Genomic DNA, 20,011 nt, shown 5'->3' with positions numbered 1-20,011 from the left:
ACTTGGAGAACTCCTGTGCCCATCGAATCTGTCTCTGGTTGAGCACTCGTGCGGTCCTCCAGTATTCCAAGTGCTTGTGCTCTGTACAAACCTGGATCTTGTGCTGCGGCCCTATTAGTAGATGTCGCCATCGACGAAACGCCGCATAGATTGCAAGCAGTTCGCGGTCATACACAGTATAGTTTTGCTCCGACTTGTTCAGCTTTCTCGAGAAAAAGGCACACGGTTTCCATTCCTGCTTGCCCCTCCCTGGCTGCAAAAGAACCGCCCCAATGGCTCTGTCGGACGCGTCGGTCTCTAGCCTCATGGGTTTCTCCAGATCCACGTGCAGGAGCTGCTCTTCCGATGCGAACACCTTCTTCAGTTTTTCAAAGGATTGCTGGGCCTCCTCTGTCCAGACGAACTTCCTTTTGCTACTGAGACAATCTGTGATGGGTGCTGTCAAGTGGGTGAAGTTCTTGATGAACTTCCTGTAGAAGTTGCTGAACCCTAGGAACCTCTGCACGTCCTTCCGGGTTTTGGGCGTCTTCCACTCCAGCACTGCCTGCACCTTGCTTGGGTCCATCGCTAAGCCTTTGTCTGACAACTTGTACCCCAGAAACTCGACTTCTCTGGTGTGAAACTGACATTTTTCCAGCTTGACCCACAACTGGTGCTTCTGCAGTCGTTTTAGCACTTCCCTGACGTCTCTGACATGTTGCTCCTCATTGACCGAATAGATTAAGACGTCATCCAAGAAGGCTACGCAGTTCTTGTACAGCAGGGACCCCAACACGTGGTGCAAGAAAGCTTGAAAACAGGCGGAGCCCGACTGTAATCCAAAAGGCATAACTAGGTACTCAAAGGCCCCCAGGGGTGTGAACATTGTGGTCTTCCATTCGTCCCCCTCCCTCATCCTAATCAAGTTGTATGCTCCCCTGAGATCAAGCTTGGTAAAAATTTTCCCCTTCCTCACCCGTGTTAAAATGTCGTCAATCCTGGGCATTCGGAAGGTCACTGGTTCCGATACCAAATTGACGGCCCTATAGTCCACAACGAGCCTGGGTTGATTAGTGTCCTTTTTGTCCACAAAGAACACCGGACTGCCCCCTACCGCTTTTGATTCTCTTATGAAGCCTCTTTTCAGGTTCTTGTCAATAAACTCCCGCAACTCCTTCATCTCCCTGTCCGACACGGCATACAGTTTACCCACCGGTAGCTGCGCCCCAGGGAGCAAGTTGATTTGGCAGTCAAAGGGCCTATGGGGGGGTAGTCTATCTGCCTCCTTCTCGCTGAAGACCTCCTGCAGGTCAGCATATTGTGGTGGCACCTCCCCTTTCGGCTCCACAGCTATCCCAGCCACCCTGGCCACGGTCATTCTTGGGGTTTCCCCCCCTAGACAGTGTTCCAAGCAGTAAGCGGACCCAAAGGTGACCGTTCTCTGATGCCATGCCACCACTGGATCATGTTGTGCTAGCCAGCTCATCCCTAATATTATTGGGGGCCCAGCCAGTGAGGCTACGTGAAAGGCGATGGTCTCCGTGTGCCTGGAAACCCTCATTCTCATTGGTGGGGTCTGGTGCGTCACTTCCCTTCCCAGAAGCTCCCTGCCATCAATGGTGGTTACTTGCAAGGGGAAATCCAGGGGCAGCAGGTGGAGCTGGTGCTCTAGTGCAAAGTCCTTGCTGAAGAAATTGCAGGAACTGCCTGAATCCAACAGCCCTTTCACCTTGACTGGGTGCTCATTCGGGAGTTCTAGCACCACTTCTATGGCTATAGCCGCCCTGGGGGAGTCTGGTTGGGGCACTTCTATTGTTGCTGGCCTGGCTGCTGTGCCCGCTGAGTGGCAGCCAAGCGTTGGCGTTTCCCTGCTCCTGCCCCTTTACCATCTCCTCCTCACCCCCTGCAGCTCCCACCATCCCTTGCCAGGCCTTTCTTTGCGGGCAGACCCTGGCAAAATGTCCTGGCCGCTGGCAGAGAAAACACTTCTTGGTGGTTTTCCCATCCTTTCCCTCCCTCTTGTGACCTTCACTGAAGTTGGAAACCTCCCCCGCGCGCGCCCCATCTATTTCCATTGGCTCCGCCGGTGGGGAAGGCTGCCTTGGTATTCCAGGAATGCGGTAGTCATGGTAACGTTGCTCTCTCCCTTCCCGCTTCTCCTGGGCCCGTGCTTCCTGCCTTACACCAATGGCAAGCACAGCCTTGGTCAGCTGATCCATCGACTGTGGGCGGGGTGCGCGGGAAAGCTCGTCCTTCACCGTTGGGGACAACCCCTCCTCGAACAGCATTTGAATGGGTTCAGAGTCCAATTCCCACCCGAGCCGGTGGACTAACATGGCAAAGCGTGACCAGTAGTCTCTAACTGACTGGTCCCCCTGTTTGCAGGCCATCAGTTCCCGCCGAGTCACACTTTGCTGTACATCACTGGAATACATCGCATCCATCCCCTGGAAGAATTTCCTCAGGTCTTTCAAGGCGGCATTCTGCGTTGCCATTAGGGGCCTGATCCATTCTCTGGCCCCATCCTGCAGATGTCCGACAATATAGGCAACCCTCTCCCCATCGTCTGCAAAATCATTCTGTTGCAGTTCCAATGCGTACTCTATTTCCGTTCGGAACGCACTGTAGTCCTGGGGTTTCCCTCCAAATTTGTGTACCAGTCCCGGTACCTTCCTTGCTACGGGGGTGGGTCTGACCTGAGCATCCTGAGCCCGCCTTTCGTCCAGCCGCGCCGTCATAAGAGCCACATGCTGTTCCAAATCTCGGTTCCTCTCCACCAGATTTTGCACTCCAGCTGCTCCCTCCGTGGCGCCAGCTTCTCCGGTTTTGCTCATGATGCTGCCTGCCTGTCGCTGTGCACGAGCGACGTCAGGGACTGACGGATTGCTGTAATGAGTATGGGTTGCTCGTGCGTAAGTTGCCGCCTCTCCTGGCTATGTTGCCTGGTTAAACCTTTCTGTCTGGACAGCCCTTCACTTCGTGGCTGCCTCAGTCGCTAGCAGAATCCGTCAGTGGGCGTTTCTTAAGCCTTTTCCAACATAAAAGTTGTTTGACGCCAAGTCTCCTCCTACTCTCCCTGCGCGGAAGTCTTCTGCGCAGGGAGGGCGTGGGTAGCGGAGGACCTGTGCTCTCCCCGCTGGTGTCCGGTGAAGAGTCCTGGAGCCATCTCGCCGATTCCCCCATCTGCCCCCCTTTATCCCGGGTGTTGCGCTGATTTGCTTCCCCATCTGCTGAGCTGCCTCTCTCCCTGCTGGGCCGTTCTCCAGCATCATTTGAGAGCCTTCCCTCCGCCTCTAGCTCCGATGTCAGTTCCCTGACAGTGAATGAACACTGAACCACAGGGAAAAAATGCATCAAAGAGCTGGCAGAAGATAACAGGAAAACGGTAGATGGGCTATTTGTTGGGACCACGATTATGTAACCATCTGAAGAAAATACTTGCCATCCTACCAGATAACATTCTGCAATGCATTGGGAAGCTTGAGTCTAAAGTGAAGAACCTTATAAGGCACAGGTGCAAACTCCACAAATGTTAACACCACTGCTATTCCCAGTTCAGGAATCAAAAACAAGCCTAGAGGAAGAGACTTGAATGGTGTCAGAACGTTCCAGGAACCTTCTTTGCTGTGAAATTTATTTATTTTTCTGAGAGGAGGAGCTCTCAGTTTGTTTGGGTCTTGAGTGAGAGCCAGGAGGCTGAAAGAGGAGGTATGTCAGAAGGAGAAGGGATTGATATTAGTTCATTTATCAGTAAATGGCATTAATGGTTTCCTTTTGCATTTTCATTTTAATTTACAAAATGGCCTAAAATAAATAGTTTTTACTTAGAATAATATTTAAAATGGGAAAGTGAAAATTAATAATACTAAAAATTCTGAATTAAACAACTGACAAAAAATTCCCAGGCACTACTATAAGAGTATTCATATAACACCCTGAGACTAGGCCTTCCGGCATTTCCCATTGAATATTTAGATTGCAGATGTTATTGATTTTCAAAAATACAGAATGTTTTGGAATCATCCAGTTTGACATTTTCAGAAACTCTGCAATCTCCCAATTCCACCATTTTTGGGGTGTGTGTGTGTTTCAAACTCTTAGAACGTTTGAATGCAAATTTTCATTTCAGATATAAAGGAGAAAGTATGCTTATCTCTGCAGCTTTTGGGTCCGTTTCAAGAGTAGTAGAACAAAGCACATTAAGTCACCACATGTCAAATCCACAGAGCAGAAAGGCACCAATTGCAATGTTAAAATACGGCAGTGAGTACCAGTGATGGACAGTAGAGGCATCTTCTAAAAGACCATTTGCAGAGAGGGAGCCTATGGCTATGAAGACCGTGGCAGGCAGCTTCAGTAAATGGTGCCAACAACACCTCTGCTTCTTCCCCCAAATGCTTCTCCCTGCCAAGAAGTGTCGCCTCTGTCTTATCTGCGATGAGTCAATTTCTTTGTTTTCATACAAATCTCTGCCTCTCTGGGGAATCAAGTGAAGCTGTACAGCGGTGGCTCAAGAAAGAGCAAGGATGCTGTTTCTAGGGCATCTTTCTGTCTATGAAACTGTCATAGAGCGAACAAGAATTGCCATAAGAACAACTGTAGAGGCAAATTTTGCAACAGAGAGGGAGGGGTACTGTACTCATTCTAAACTCAGAGAGACATGGCCCTCTGGTACGTTTGCTCGAGTTCCCTCGGGACGCCTCTGCATTGACTCATCTATGGCAGTGTTGAACTATGGGCTGATTCACACAGTTTCACTTACATGCAAGCAGATGTGCTCTCTCCTGAGCAGGGAAATTAGCAATAAGTGGCATCCAATGCTAGCCCTACCCAGAGTAGACCCACTGAAGTTAACAGGCATGACTAACATAGGTTCATTAATTTCAGTGGGTCCGTTCTGAGCAGATCTTACTTGGAGGGAACCCAATTTTCTTTCTGCACAGCCTTACATGTTATCTTCAGGACAGGCTTCCAGTCATGGCAGGATCACCTGTGAACCAGTTGGTATTTACATCTTATTTGCAACTTGAAAAAAATCTTAGTGAGTCAAGCTGTGTGAAGCCCAGCAAATGGAGAACTTGGCTTGATACTGTTAGTATGGAATTGACACACACACAGAGTCTCTCTCTCTCTCTCATTCGCACACATGCACACACCTTTAAAAAATCCACATAAGTATAAATAAATGGGCTGCAAAGGCTTCACATATTGTGTTAAAGATTCCGTGTTATTCCATATATTGTGTTTAAAACAGGAATGTTAGGCAGCTTTAGTTCGTCTCATTAACTTTAAAGGTAAAATAGAAAACCTCTATTTTATAAGGAAGCTCATATGCAGCCAAGACAAGGAATGCAGATGGGCATTATAGATAGTGGTTTCTCTGAGACATGTATGTTACAGGTGAATGAATCAGCATCTGCTGCCTCCCAAAGAAAAGCTACCCAGTACATTAGACACAAGGATACCATATTTTCGCTCTATAAGATGTACCAGACCATAAGACGCACCTAGTTTTTGGAAGAGGAAAACAAGAAAAAAAATATTCTGAATCCCAGAAGCCAGGACATATTCTGAATCCCAGAAGCTGCGCAGCGATCCCGCTTGCTGTTCTGGCTTATGGGATAGTCATGCACAGCCTTTCCCGGGCAAGGGGAGCCTTCATTCCCTGCCCTGGAGAGGCTGCATGCGGCTAAGGCTCCCCCAAGAGCCGCGCTCCCTTTAAAGCCCTTCTCCGTCCTTGGGGAAAAGCCCCCAAGAGCTGCACACATGCTCCACGCGGCTCTTTAAAGGGAGCGCTGAGCAGAGCCTCCCGCCTGCATTCGCTCCATAAGACGCACACACATTTCCCCTTACTTTTTCGGAGGGGAAAAGTGTGTCTTATAGAGTGAAAAATACGGTAAGTTTTTGTTTTAGGAGCCAGCAAAGGGGAATTCACTTGTCTGTAGCAGCAATCTCTCTCTCTCTCTCTCTCTCTCTCTCTCTCTCTCTCTTTCGGATCCATTCTATTCTCTTGGTTGGTATCTGGTTTTTTATCTTGGTAATATGGGACCTCATGGTGATTACATAATAGTAACAATGTACAGTGGGGCAGTGAGAGTGGGCAAGACAGAGATAGGTTGTTACGCTTACTTTTTGTTTGCTGGTAAGTAGAATTGTAGCCTCAATATACCAGCACAACCACCAGTGCCAAGTTCAAAACAAGGGTTTTGATTTAAAACAACAACAACACAGAAAATTAATTCAAGTAAGCAATGCCCACCCACTTTAAACATTGTTCACAGAGTCAAACAGCTATTTAGAATAATGGAACTGTAGTCAGAAAGAAGCAAAGGCCTTCGCTGAGATTTGATAAATAAGATGTTAACCTGGTCACTCATAGTGAGTAGACATCACCTTGAGGTGATCAATGAAGAAAACTTTTTAAAGACAGCTGTTTCTTTCCTTATTGGCCACTGATGTACCGTAGTTCATTAATGTAGGTTTGTGCAGACAACTTTACTAGCAACCTTTGTGGACAGAGCTGCAAGTCTGCCTTTATGTTCTTCCCAAGCCTGAGGACAGCTCTGTTCATTCTCCCCACCCTTCAACTGTCCAATGCAGATCCAAGCATACCATAAACATGGCCAGATAATCATGTGCACAGCACAAGAATGTTTGCAGAACATATCATGCAGCAATGAAAGGTGAAAACAAATTCAGTCTGATCTGGAGGGAAAACCTTTCATGACTCCAATAGGGTAATCATTCAGGCCCCCATTATGAGAAAAAAAACATCCAAACCAATGCAAATTTTATTGAACTGTTACTCCAAATCTCCCAGGATCCTATAATAATGTATTTATTTCTTATACCCTGCACATCTGACTGGAAAAACAGCAGCAACACAACAGACCATCACACATTAAAAGGGCTGCCTTCAGATGTCTACAGAAGATTATATATTTATCTCTTTGACATCTGGTAGGAGGGCATTCCACAGGGCAGGCACAACTACAGAGAAGGTCCTCTGCCTGGTTCCCTGTAACTTCACTTCTTGGAGTGAGGGAACCACCGGAAGGCCCTTGGAGCTGGATCTCAGTGTCCGGGCAGAACAATGGGGGTGGAGATGCTCCTTCAGGTACACTGGGCCAAAGCTGTGTAGGGTTTTAACTACTATGTCTAGTAGCTGAAACAACAGACTAGCAGGTGAGTCTAGTCACAATTTGAATTTGTCAGCAGAGCAAAGTTATGTCGGGGGATTAAAATGGTGGAAAGACATATCTGTGGTTCCGAGGCTGCAAATAACTTTCATAAATTATGTTCAGTACAATCAAGGAGGTGTGCCAGAACCGTAATCCTGCTGTCATAGGAACAAGCAAACGATAATATATAACTGTGAAAGTATATGCATTCCACACAAAAAAAGTGTGATGTTCTGAAGGTGTCTGACCCGACACAAAAGGCAAGTAAAAGCTAAAGTCCCAATTGCAGGATCAAACACAGCAATGTACATTAAAAATTATACAGGAATTTAAAACACGTTAGTGATGGCCAAATTTATTTCCTGGTTCAATTCCACCGACTTTGGGACGCGGGTGGCGCTGTGGGTTAAGCCACAGAGCCTAGGACTTGCTGATCAGAAGGTCGGTGGTTCGAATCCCCGCAACGGGGTGAGCTCCTGTTGCTCCGTCCCTGCTTCTGCCAACCTAGCAGTTCGAAAGCACGTCAAAGTGCAAGTAGATAAATAGGTACCGCTCCGGCGGGAAGGTAAACGGCGTTACCGTGCACTGCTCTGGTTTGCCAGAAGAGGCTTAGTCATTACTGGCCACATGACCCAGAAGCTGTACGCCGGCTCCCTTGGCAAGTAAAGCGAGATGAGCGCTGCAACCCCAGAGTCGGTCACGACTGGACCTAATGGTCAGGGGTCCCTTTACCTTTTAATGATGGCCAAATTTATTTCCTGGTTCAATTCCACCGACTTTGCTGGTTAGGATATGACGTGAAGCAATGATGGATACTAAAGTAGGAGGGTCAGTTCTGTTTCTTAGCATTTACATGTCAATATTTTATTAAAAAGGAAACATGAAACCCTATGCTGTGCAGAATGGCTAGCAAAGACAGTAGGTTCAACAGAGGTTGTTTTCAAAACATAAGACATTTGGCGGCCAGTTTCGGACCTGGAGTAAGCAGGCACGGCTTCCACTAATTGCAGTGGCACGGCACACACTTTCCCCAAATCAGACTTTGGAGCCCAGTATTGATATTATATAGACCAAAGAATATACTTGCCAGACAAGAATAGGAATCATTAAGTCTGTGGTCCAAAGTGAGGCGCTGAAGCATCTCAAAGAGTGCAGCGTGGTCAAAGTTACAGGGATTGGAAGAGATAAATTCATCCATGCCATGCTTTTGAGCTCTATCTGCATCTGTTCATTTATACATATAGAGAAAGAAACAATTTAGAGAAACGTTGCATTGCATAAGATGCATCAAATGCTATTAAATGAAGCACGAGAACTACTTCGCTCCCTAGCATTCGGCTGAATTCCAGGCTCACAAGCCTCTATCAAATAGTCTTCAGCTTCCATTGTCAACTTGCAACACTTATTTATTGCCTTGAGGCCAAAGGTACTAGAATCAGCATCTACCCCACCTGAGCACATTTCTTCTGTATTTAACAAGAGAACTTTTCCCTCATGAAAGCAAACAAACTTCCAAAACAACTCATCCCAAAAAGCAAACTAGAAGGACGGTAACAAACAGCCAGTTCCTATTTATGTATTTCTAAATAATTGTAATAGATTCTGCCATTCTAAGGAAATGTGGTTCATTATGTTTTCTTAATTTTACTATATTTGGCTAAGCAGAAGCCCTTTTTGACTTTTTGGGACTAAAATCTTCTCCATCATGGTTTGTTTGTTTTTTTTACTCAACCTGCAGACATAAACATAGGGGTCTGGGTTTTTTTGCTATTTTATTTTTTTACAGCAGATTTAAAAACTTTTCTGGAAGAAACAACATAAAAGATGCTCTTCTAAACATCATAGACAAGTTAAATGGAGGTGCAATTTCTATTTCAGTGACAGAGCAGTCTGATTATTATTTTTTGGACCCTATTAAAAATTGATTCAGATAATTACTGTGCAATCCTATATACATTTCAACCCAGAAGTATGTTTTACAGATTTTAGTGGAACTAACCGTCAGGTAAGTGCACATAGGATTGCAACCTAAGCATTGTATCAGGATTCAACTTCTGTTCTACTTTGTGGGGGACAGGAGAAATGCAAGATGCTGCCTTAGCCTAATAATAATAATAATAATAATAATAATAATTTATTTGTACCCCGCCCTCCCTGGCCATAGCTGGGCTCAGAGCGGCTAACATTATATAAATAATACATGTTTAACTCTGATAAAATACCCACTTTGTTCGTTTCATTTTAAGCTGATGTCTTTTGGTACAAGTTTACAGAGACTACACCTATTACCCACATTAATTAATTAATTAATTAATTAATTAAAATCATACCTAGATAGCAGGAAGTATTTTGTAGACAGGGGCATGTCTACAAAAGACACTGTTTCCAGTCCTAACGCAGATGTGTTTTGTTCAGGAGCAACAGAATTAAAATAACCCCTTTCCCTTAAATTCTTTTTCTCCATTGACTCAGTTTTCTGCTAAGTGAGGCCTTGCACAAATCCTCAACAAATAAAGCAGGAAATCGGGATTTAAATCCCTACCTTGTTTACAGCTTCCTACTAAGGTCTTAAGAGAATTAGCAAAGCTGAAGGGCACAATAGCACACTTAAAATGAAGACCTAGAGTTTCTTTGGGATGATTCTCACTTCAAAAGCACAACAAGATTTTTCTTTTTTCTTTTTAAAGGCCTGTGTTTCAAAAACAGCGAGTGGAGCTGTGCTTATATAGAAACAAAGGAGATTTCTGCGAAAGGTTTCTGAAGTGGGGAGCACTGCACAAATTGCTTTGAGAACGCCTGGCTCCTATATTAAGGAATTAGTGCAGCCTTTTTTAATAAAAAGAAAACAAGAGCAGGGAGGGGACGAACCTTTTATTATATATTATCTACATAGAAGACTTTGGTTTTCTAAAAGGCTACACAAGCAAACTATAAAACCTGCAGCATCTCCATTAACTGCAACGAGGTGTTAGTTCAGCAAATAATGTATGTGTTTCTTTGATTCTGTACGTTGAACTAAAAATGGCAGCCTAACCTTTCCCTGTACATGCTGACTTGGAATAAAGCCTGACTGAACTCTGAGGGGCTTAACTGCAATCCACTGAAAGGATAGGATTCCAGAGTATGGTTTTATGTTTTTTGTTCAGTATGAACATATTTTATTCAATAACTGGTTGATCTTCTAATTTATCTTTTATCAAATTAATTTCTAGCTGCACGTCTACAGAGCAGCGTTAAATATAGTTTTATCTGGTTGGCTGATGCCACACAATTAGCCCTGTATGTTTCTCAGTTCAGTGGCAAAGAATGTGTGAATTAAGTCAAACACCTTGGCTGCAAGCCATAGTGCCGGCTCTACCATTAGGCAGAGTAAGGCAGCTGCAGGCTACAGCAGAGAATGTCATCCCATCATCAATACTGATGATTGTGCATTGTTAAGTTACAATGGACCAGGCTGTAAGTTTACTTCCCTTCAGGCTTAAGACCTTCAGCCAAGTCCAGTGTAACCTTGGGTTTCAAACTGCAGCACACTATGAGCAACCAATCAGATGCTGTCTATCTCTTTTGACAAACGATGCCCATCCCCTCTGGGCCAAGATCAATTTGATGAATACAAATACACCAGCAAAAGGCTTCCCCACCCCTGCCATTTTCAAGTTTTACAGCAGCCAGAATAATAAACACATAATAAATGAGAAGCTTCACAGTTTTAACAGGCTGGATGAAGCTTTTTAAAATTATTTTAAATAGTCAAGGCTGTAGTGTTCAAATTTCCCCGAGTAGACTGCAAGCTGACAAATTGGCTGGAGGCCTTCATTTGCCAGTTCTGCTCAGATATTTCATGACTTTTCCAATTATGAGCCATGGTGCCTTGTCAATCCCGATGCTTTAATAAGCGAGCCAGAGTAAACTGGCTACGAGTTGAAAGCGCCCCTCATCCTCTAGATAGGGTAGAATTCTGACCTCACAGGAATCCAGTGTCATGCTCAGCCTCTTTTAATAGTTATTAAAAATTAAGTGAACTATCCTTCATGATTTCTTTTAATTAAAAAAACAGAAGCTTACATCAGAGTCTTTATCACTAGACATGGCCTGATATAGTAGTTTGGCTCTGAGTATAGGTGGGAAACATGTTTACTTCTCTCTCTCTGTCTTTTTGCAGTAGAAACTGGTCTTCAGAATACATGTCATGCACACGGGTGCTTTTGCAAAGATAAAGCATTGCACCTGTGCATGGCTGTGGCTGCCAATGACTTCCCCTGCATCCTACCTGCTAACACCAGGAATAAGAATCAGCTGGGACAAAGTTCATTGCTGAGTCATCACTGACCCAGCTTCCCGTAAGGACAGCAGATAGGCTGCAGGCAACCAGACTGACATACCAGCTTTTGAGAGTAGGAATCTGTCTGCCTGCCTCCATCATTTCCCAGCTTCCCTGAGCTTCCTCCTAGGTGTCTTGGCCTTGCTTTTGTGCCCTGAAATGGTAGCATCCTGTCCTATATTGCCTCGACTCTAGAGCTGACTCAATTTGGGCCAGGATTGTGGTCCATGGTCTTTTGTAGTAGACAAACTAGGGAGCATGTGGCAAAACTGTTTCTGCAATGCACCGCATCAGCCTGTAGCTGGGAAGAACAGGATGACTGACGGCTGCCTCATATTTAAAAATGACTCCCTGTACATTGAAAACTTCTCACCATCATTTTTCTGTTTAAGTAGGAGTGCTCTTCCCTCCATTGAGAGCACTGATAAATGCTGCCCCCACCTTCAGTACTGAGCAATGCATTCCAGGGACAGCCTTTCTCTAGCCAGGTGCTTTTGGCCTAAACCAGACCTGCTTCTATCATGCTCACTGCGCTGCCCTCCCCACCAGCTTGGCTGCAAAATGTCAGGTCCTGGAATCATTTCCCAGAAGCTTACTGCTCATGCTCCTTTCACCCCGGGGCAGTGGTGTCCTTCCAACATGTGTTGGAGCCATTCTATGTGGATATCTAGCCTGATATGATGATTACTATGAGGTGACAATTTCACAATGGGATGGGGTTAACAGTTCTGCGAATACGGCCTGTGTACACTGCATGGGGTAATGGTGGTATGGAATTTATTAGAAGTTTAACAACTTGCCTAGCAATCTTCTACCTAGCTTCCAAGCTTTAGAAGCCTCCGTATCAAGCTCCCACACTAACGTGTGAATGCACCCAGCCCTCATTATGCTGGTGGCTGGGTTAGGCTCATGCGGAGGTGCAGTTAGGGGAACCAATGCCTCCACATGGGGGCTGCACACAACTGCTGATCATGGATACCACGTTTTCGAGCTGCTGCAGTCATGCACATCCCAGCGGCCATGTACATACAGCATCCATGCAGAAGCTATTGTTCCCACAGAGGCGGGGCGGAGGAAGGGTGTGTGTGGTGGGGGCAGTCTGCCATGGGTGTCGCCACTGAGGGGGGTGACAAAATGCTGGGCGGCACTCACCACGGGGCCTGCAGCGCGCCCAAGCCACACGTCTTTCCTGGGAGAGACATGGTGGCTTATGCGCGCAGGCTCCGCGCTGCCCCCAAAAGTCTGCCCGCTGCCTCCCCCTCAGCTGTAAGGCAGACTGAGTGAGAGGAGGCATGCAGGAGGCCTTGCGGAGCATCCTGCCCCGGCTGGCCCCGCCCTGTGGGTGGCTGGCCCCGCCCCTGGGCACAGGGCGTGCACACTGCCCCAGGCTCCCGATCGGCTTGCATCTCTGTGTAAAGTTAGTCCTGTGAAGTCAGTTCTGTGAAAGCCGGTGCTTAGAAATGGCAGTGTGAAAAGAGGTGCTGGTGAAGTTTGCAGTCATGATGCAAAGCCAGAATGAGCAAGAGCTACATAGGGGTGGGTGTACTGAGCTCCTTTGCAGCCACTTCATTCCTCTCTTTGTGTGAGCAACCGGACGAGCACTTAAACATAGCCTTCTGTTAGGTGCAAACCTAAGCATGCCTTCATATTCTGGCCTGTCGGGAGGCCAACGGCCATAGTTTCTGGGTTTGCATACGAAGGGGAGCAATGATAAAGAGCTGTGCCCTGACTTGTTCAGCTACTCCTGTGAAGGGGAGGTGCAAAGTAGTTGCAAAGTTCTCTACGTGGGTTCCTCAGACAGAATACAATCCAGATCCAGATACTGAAATGGACGATGGCACAGGCCTTACAGAGCAATTTGATAGTGTTCACTGATCATTAGCTACAGGTTAAGACTGAAGAACGGAAGATGTTCAAAATTGCCCTCTTAGATCTGGATACTTAAAAATAAAACATGGCTCAAGTTGGAGATGGGTTTGGAAAGCGATTATGCTGCAGATTAGGCACCCAGACACAACTTTAAATGTTATGCTTTCTAATTGCATTGTAGCTCTTTGGAATACCTAGAATCTATGTTGGAGGATAAAATATTAATTAACATCCTACATTGGCAATGCTGTTTTTTTCCCCTTCATCAAAATGATAAAATAAATGCACCAGCAAGCTGTTTTAGGGTTTTTGATTGGCTTCCATTTTTAGCAAGTGTTGATTTGGCTGGGGCAGAAATATAGACTTGCACTAAAACATTTCTCTTTCTAGGAAAAGCAAAGCATGATATCTAAACCTACTGTCCTTTGTTACCTTCCCTCCTGCTCCACTTTAAATTACATATGGGTCTAATGGTTTCAATGCAATCCCTGCCAGCTATATTGAAATATAAATATTCTTTACAGTTTGAAAAAAGATTTTAACCAATTATCAGGATTAGGTGGGTTTTATGCCATTCCTTGAATATTACAGATGGTTGTTAGAGATCTTAAATGAATCACTGGTTAGCAATAAACTATTTTGGTTGTTCTGAAACCCTGATCTTCTTGTCAGCAACAGCAATGACAATGTAAACTTCCACAGCAATGTACTTTTGGAAGTCTTTATGTTAAAGGATTTGGCACATTTAGGATTCTTTGGCTTGGACCTCCGCTCATGGGAGGCGAAGGCCATGTTAATGGATTCCCCCTTCCCTGAGAAACTGCTCTGCTGAGTTGTGGTAGGGAGGATGTAGGGCAGGCATGGCCAAACTCGGCCCTCCAGATGTTTTGGGACTACAATTCCCATCATCCCTGACCACTGGTCCTGTTAGCTAGGGATGATGGGAGTTGTAGTCCCAAACCTTCTGGAGGGCCAAGTTTGGCCATGCCATGCCTGATGTAGGGGGAAATGGACTTGCCAAGAATTGCCTCTCCCTCTTCTTGCCAGCAGAGCCTGTGTGCTGCATCTTGACCCTTTCCATTTGCAGAAAGAATCCAATACATTCAACACAGTCCTGAAGGCCAAGGAAATGTTTTGTTTTGGGGAGGGTGGGGAGATTCCGTAATAGGAGCTGGTACCACAAACAATACTAAATTATTTGCAAGTTTTGGATGGAAGCCTTTCATAATAGAATGCTTCTCTGGAGATGTTTCTTCTCCCACCACCATGCATTAAAATGTATTTTTTTGGGGGGGGGGGAATATCAGTGGGGGCTTTTCAGCTGCTCCCTTCCTGCTACAGCCTTGCTGTGCCCCTTAAAAAGTTGCCCCATTGGACAAGGGACCATGTGGCCTTGATTTTTGTTATAGGCATATGGGGCTGCTGTCGAAAGGGAAAGCTCTCCTTCAGATCAGCACGCAATCTCTACGGTACAGAAGATTCCAGGTTCAATAGCATTGACAGGTAAGACTAGGAAAGACCCCTGCCAGATACTCTGAAAAGTACCTGCAAATCAGTGTTGACAGTGCTACGGTACATGGAACAGTGGTCTGACTTAGTTTAAGGTATGTTCCTATACAAGCACGGCAATTTGCGGGTTAAATCAGCAGACGTTGTAAACCTCTACTGTCATTAATAATGTTTTGTATATATGCCTCACTTCTGAAAAGGCATGTTGCCATCAGGAAAATACAGCTTTGAAAAATCCCACCTTTCCTCCTCCTGGTGCTATAAGGTTGACTGTAGAAAGGCCACTTTGGGTGTGTTATCTTCTGACCAAAGTAGACAGAAGCGTCAAGCATCTTTCTCTTTCTATTTATTTTTCTTCTTGTTGCTACATCAAGAGTTTAGACACATTCTGATGGAGCCTTACAAATGGGTGCAAAACTCCATGAATGATTCCCGTTATAAAAGGCTGCAGCGCATTCATTTGTTTGCAAGGATCTGAAAACCTGTTTTGTTTATTTCGCAGGAAATAAGTAGTTTTGTTTTAGCTCAAAAAGCCAAATGAGCATCTGAGTACATTTTTATTTTAGAACAGATTTGTTTATTTAAATATATATATATATATATATATATATACACAAAAGCAACCACCAGCAACCGCTGAAGTGTAAATTAAAAGGTGACTTTGTATTTTATTCATCTGGAAAATGTGTGCTTGTCATATCTGCTTGACGTTACAAGAATGAAGTTATGGTTTGGACAGTAACAAACAATGACACTAGTCAACCTCATCAGTAGACATGAAATAAAGGAATGACAATGATTGATGGCAGCTATTCATTTACAGATATTTCTAGAAGATTCTTTATTGGCATAGTCAGGCAAGCATACATTCTCTCTCTCTCTTTCTCTCCCCCCCCAATTCTTAACTCTTCTTTAGCTCTGCACAACAGTGGATAAGAGGGCAAAAGGGACTTCAGGCAACTCCCAGCCTCTTGCACACACAGGCAATTGCATGCCTTGAAGAACTACTATGCTCCTTCATAGTCTCATAGGTCTACGCTGAATGGATGCACAGAAAGTAACTACTTAGTAACAAAACACTGCAGTAAAGTGTCTAAAGAGAACAAGCACACTTCAGAATTGAGGGGGGGGGGACAGGCAGAGAAAGAGAGAAAACCCTGAGCAGCATATAATTCGGTTCTAAACACTGCCTCACTGCTAATCTTGGCATTTGGCATACCAAATCTAATTACACGAGGTTGCTATCTCCCTTGCTGTTTTAGGGTGTGCCATAATTTTACCCCTGGTTTGAAGCCAAAGTGATTGTTCTTATAGGACTTCTCACTTGAGTAAAGTTTCATACAATACTGATCCCTTCTTTGGCATTATTTCAGTTGCTTTAAAAACAAAACAAAACAAAACTGACCATGCTTTATAGTGTTTGACTCCCTATGGCATAAACAAGCATATTCCTTTAAATTTGTTTCAATGGTTTCTCTCCAGTAATGCATTTGACTGTAAATCACTAAATTATGTTACTGCAATCAGAAAAGTGTTTAATAGGTAATGTTTTAGTGGTGCTCAGAATAAACTAAGTGGCCCATTCAATAAACAGATTTCCGAAAACAAAGGAGCGTGCCAGTCACTGCATTTTGAATTGTTTTGAATGGAGTAATTAGAGGGGATTTTTTTTTGGGGGGGGGCATTGCATTGCTGTTAAAAGGTCCAGACAGTGATTTACAGTATATCTGAAGTTCATGCAAAAAAAATGTGAAAACTGAATTTGTATTATAATACTGCATTCCTGTAATGTAGCATCTGCAAGTTGACAATACAAGAAAACATAAGCAGTGTTCTCATGAGAGATAAATAGAGACTAAAGCAACTAAAAGCACACACATTCCTGAAAATAAAACAACTAAGAGGATAGCAATGCATTCTAATGCAAGATACATACTGTCAGACCAGAATTCATTCAGTCTTTCTTTTTTTAAAAAAGAAGCAAAATCCAGATTTTCTACCCCCAACTCTGTTCTATAGCAAATCTGATCCTCTTTAGACCTCCCCCACCAACTTAGAAAGAACTAAAAAGAAAAAAGAAAAGAAAAATTGAGTAAAAGAATTTAAATAAAAGAAAATAAAAGTATTTGCTAGAAGTGGTGAAGAAATTCTGCCTGGTATCCAGGGTATGCTCATGGAAAAAAAGAAAGAAAAGGGGAAAAGGAGTATTGCCACCTGCTCCATTTCATTATTGCATTCAGAATACTCCAGGTACATATTTGCCAGCTCTCGTGACCAGTAAAAGCTCCAATTCTCTCTTAAGTAAAGGTGCACTCACCATTTGTATGAGGAACAGCTTTTTGAACATAAATAAAAAATTAGTACAGCATATTGTTTAAAAGTTAACATGGAGGGGAAGGGGAACTTGTTTTTATTAGGATGGATTCAGCTTGTCTTTCTTTTAAAAAACCTAGGGTTAGGGGAAAGGAAACAAAAAGATGATTTAGCAGCTAAAGATCCCTTACATTTTCTTTCTTTTAAAAAAGACTGTTGTTTTGCTAAAGCAGAGTTATATATGAGATCGCATGCCAAAACATTCATTTTAATGGATTTATTTTTATTTTTTATTTTTTAGTGGCGGTGTGGAAGAGGGGGAAAGGTGAGGATGGGATAAAGGAAGAAACCCTATCGCTTCTAAGCTATTCTCTCCCTCTCTTATGTGGTTATACATATGGATATGTTGAAAAATGAAAAAGCAAAAGTCTACCAAAATGATCACCACATAAGATACATGTTTTTGGTTTCTAGACCACTGGAAACTGCTACTCAATAAGCAGTCATACTTGCGCCCGCAGGGAACTATTACTGCTCTTGTTAATTCCCCACCACTTTAACATATAGCACCTTCCCTCATAAGGCTCACTGCCCTACCTTTCTATTCTTGGAAGTGTCCAGGGTTAACACCATTCTGCTGGTGAACTACACCAAGCTAATCATTGGAACGGGGGAAAACAAAACAAAAAAAGAACGGTAGGTTGGCAAAGTGCAGAATGATCTGTTGTCAGGCATCAAAGCAGTCAAAACTAGATGTCAGTTCCATGAAACAAAAGAAAGGTAATAGTTACAGTCTCATTGTGATGTTAATTCATATTTACAACCTTGGGATGAAAAAGAAGAAGAAAAATAAAAAGGAAAAGAAAATGTCAATGGTTGGCTTTTACTAAGAGGATCAGTTGATGCCAATATGAAAGCCAGGGAGAGAAGGCAATTATGCAAACACCACATGCATCCTAATTTCAGTATGGAAAACTTACATTTCAAACCTAAATTCAGGAAAATAATATGGAAAATTTATACTACGAAATCTAAACATGAGAAAGATTTAAGAGGAGGGGTGGGGTGGGGAAGCACATTGCATATGTCAGATAATCGACTCTGATTATCTGATCTGTGCTAGCTACAGGGAAGCACTTACCCTTAAGTCCAGCTAGAAGTTAGCAGGGTAAGAAGGAACAAACCAGAATAACATAAAGGCTAGCAACAAGGCTCAGGAAAGCAGACAGGAGTTCTAACCTAGCAGCTAGAGTACTTGGGTTCAAGCAAAGTATGAAACAAAAAATAATAATAAGAGTAATAAGAAAATAAAAGACAAATAAAGAAACTTTAAAACAACACGAATATACAACAACACTTAACAGCTGTTTTTTTTTTAAATGAAGCTCAAAAACCTAGCCATATAAATATATATACAAAATATATAAAGGGTGAAACAAAGGATCACACGAATTCTCAAAAAGAACAGCCAAATCTTTTGCACGTGATGCGACCAACATCGTAAAATAGAACAGATACCACAAAGCAAACAAAACAAAATAACGGAAAGGAAAGGAAAAGCACAGGTGATATGTGAAACAATTACTGAACAATCTTTCATGTTTAAAAGAAGGTTTAAAAATGAAAGTGTGTGTGTCTGTGTGTGCATTTTGGCTAGTGTGCCAGTAATAAAACAGAACAGATAAAAATTGATATCCCCAGACAAGTGGCCGTTTCATGAAACTTTATATATTGCCAAAGGGTGTTGTGCATAATTTTAGGAGTAATGAACAAAGGCTTTGGGTAGATTTTTGTTTTCCTTTTACTGAAACATATATAGCATGAACCTTCTAGCTTACTAACACTGAAATCCTATGCATACTTTCCTGGGAGTAAGTTCCAATGAAAACAGTGGCTCTTACTTCCGAATAAACATGCATAGGATTAAAGTGCTGATTTTTATTGATTTATTGGTAGAAACAAAAAGCAATAACAAAAGTACCAGTCTCTCACAAAAAAATGGGATTGTTGGACTTTATAAAACTGATGAATAGCAGGATCTATTGTTTTCTGCATTTAAAATGCCCGCAAAAATACACTCCACTTTTAAATTTTATATACTTAAATAAAAGCTATCTGTTTCATTCAAAGTGGGAAGCCAGCTATCATACGGGAAGTCGAGCGTTGCATAAAGTTTACATTTGCTAAGACAAATTAGGTGGGAACCAAATGAATTCAGTATTATTCCCAAGTTTCCCAACTGTAAAATGTGTTGTTCTTGAGTTTCTTGAGTTTCTGTTTTACAGACAGCTTCATCGTAAGAACGGAGTGTTGTTGTTTTTTCCTGGTCAGTAACACAAAGCAGCTCTGCCATCTTTAGGCAATTTATGTCATCTATGAAAGCATTAACAAAAATTTTACACTAATGAAAAGTGCCTCTAATGTGTACTTTCTTTCAAGCCTTTCATGTAGCCAAGAACTATATGCTACTGTGAACAAGGAAAAGTAAACAAAAAGGATATGCAAGCTAAATGCACAAGAATAAAAGCGTTTCTCTCACAATAGTACTTACCTTTCTGTGGTTGAAGAAAAACAGAGAAATGAAACCCTTTAAAATGCAATACTTGATTTACATGGGAACTGAACGATTTGTTCTGTTTTCCCTGTGTGATACCTGGCAGTCATCATCATGTGTGCATAAAAAGGACTCACTTCTGATGCTTATATCTCTACCTGCGTATATTTTTTTTATTGCCCATTGATGCATTTTAACAAGGAGCTCGGTGTTCTGATGCAAGAAAAAAAAAGTGATGCAAATATGCAGGCATTAATAAAGCATGACCTTTCACAGCCTGAGCTC

The 20,011-nt window shown here is 43.2% G+C and overlaps 1 protein-coding gene across 8 annotated transcripts in view; it reads right to left on the bottom strand.

Moving 5' to 3' along the window:
• Positions 1–20,011, bottom strand: part of CADPS (calcium dependent secretion activator) — a 348,154-nt gene that overhangs the window by 148,590 nt on the left and 179,553 nt on the right. For all 8 annotated transcript variants that reach the window (XM_080995634.1, XM_080995627.1, XM_080995631.1 and 5 more), the window contains exon 12: positions 8,248–8,384. In XM_080995634.1, coding sequence (XP_080851760.1) covers positions 8,248–8,384 — 137 coding nt within the window. The remainder of the gene's footprint in view (positions 1–8,247; positions 8,385–20,011) is intronic.

This window comes from Podarcis pityusensis (assembly GCF_964106645.2).
Source record: "Podarcis pityusensis genome assembly, chromosome: 2".
NCBI classification, from domain to species: domain Eukaryota; kingdom Metazoa; phylum Chordata; class Lepidosauria; order Squamata; family Lacertidae; genus Podarcis; species Podarcis pityusensis.
Note: the sequence above shows the minus strand (reverse complement) of the source record. Positions and strands in the feature narration are given on the sequence as shown.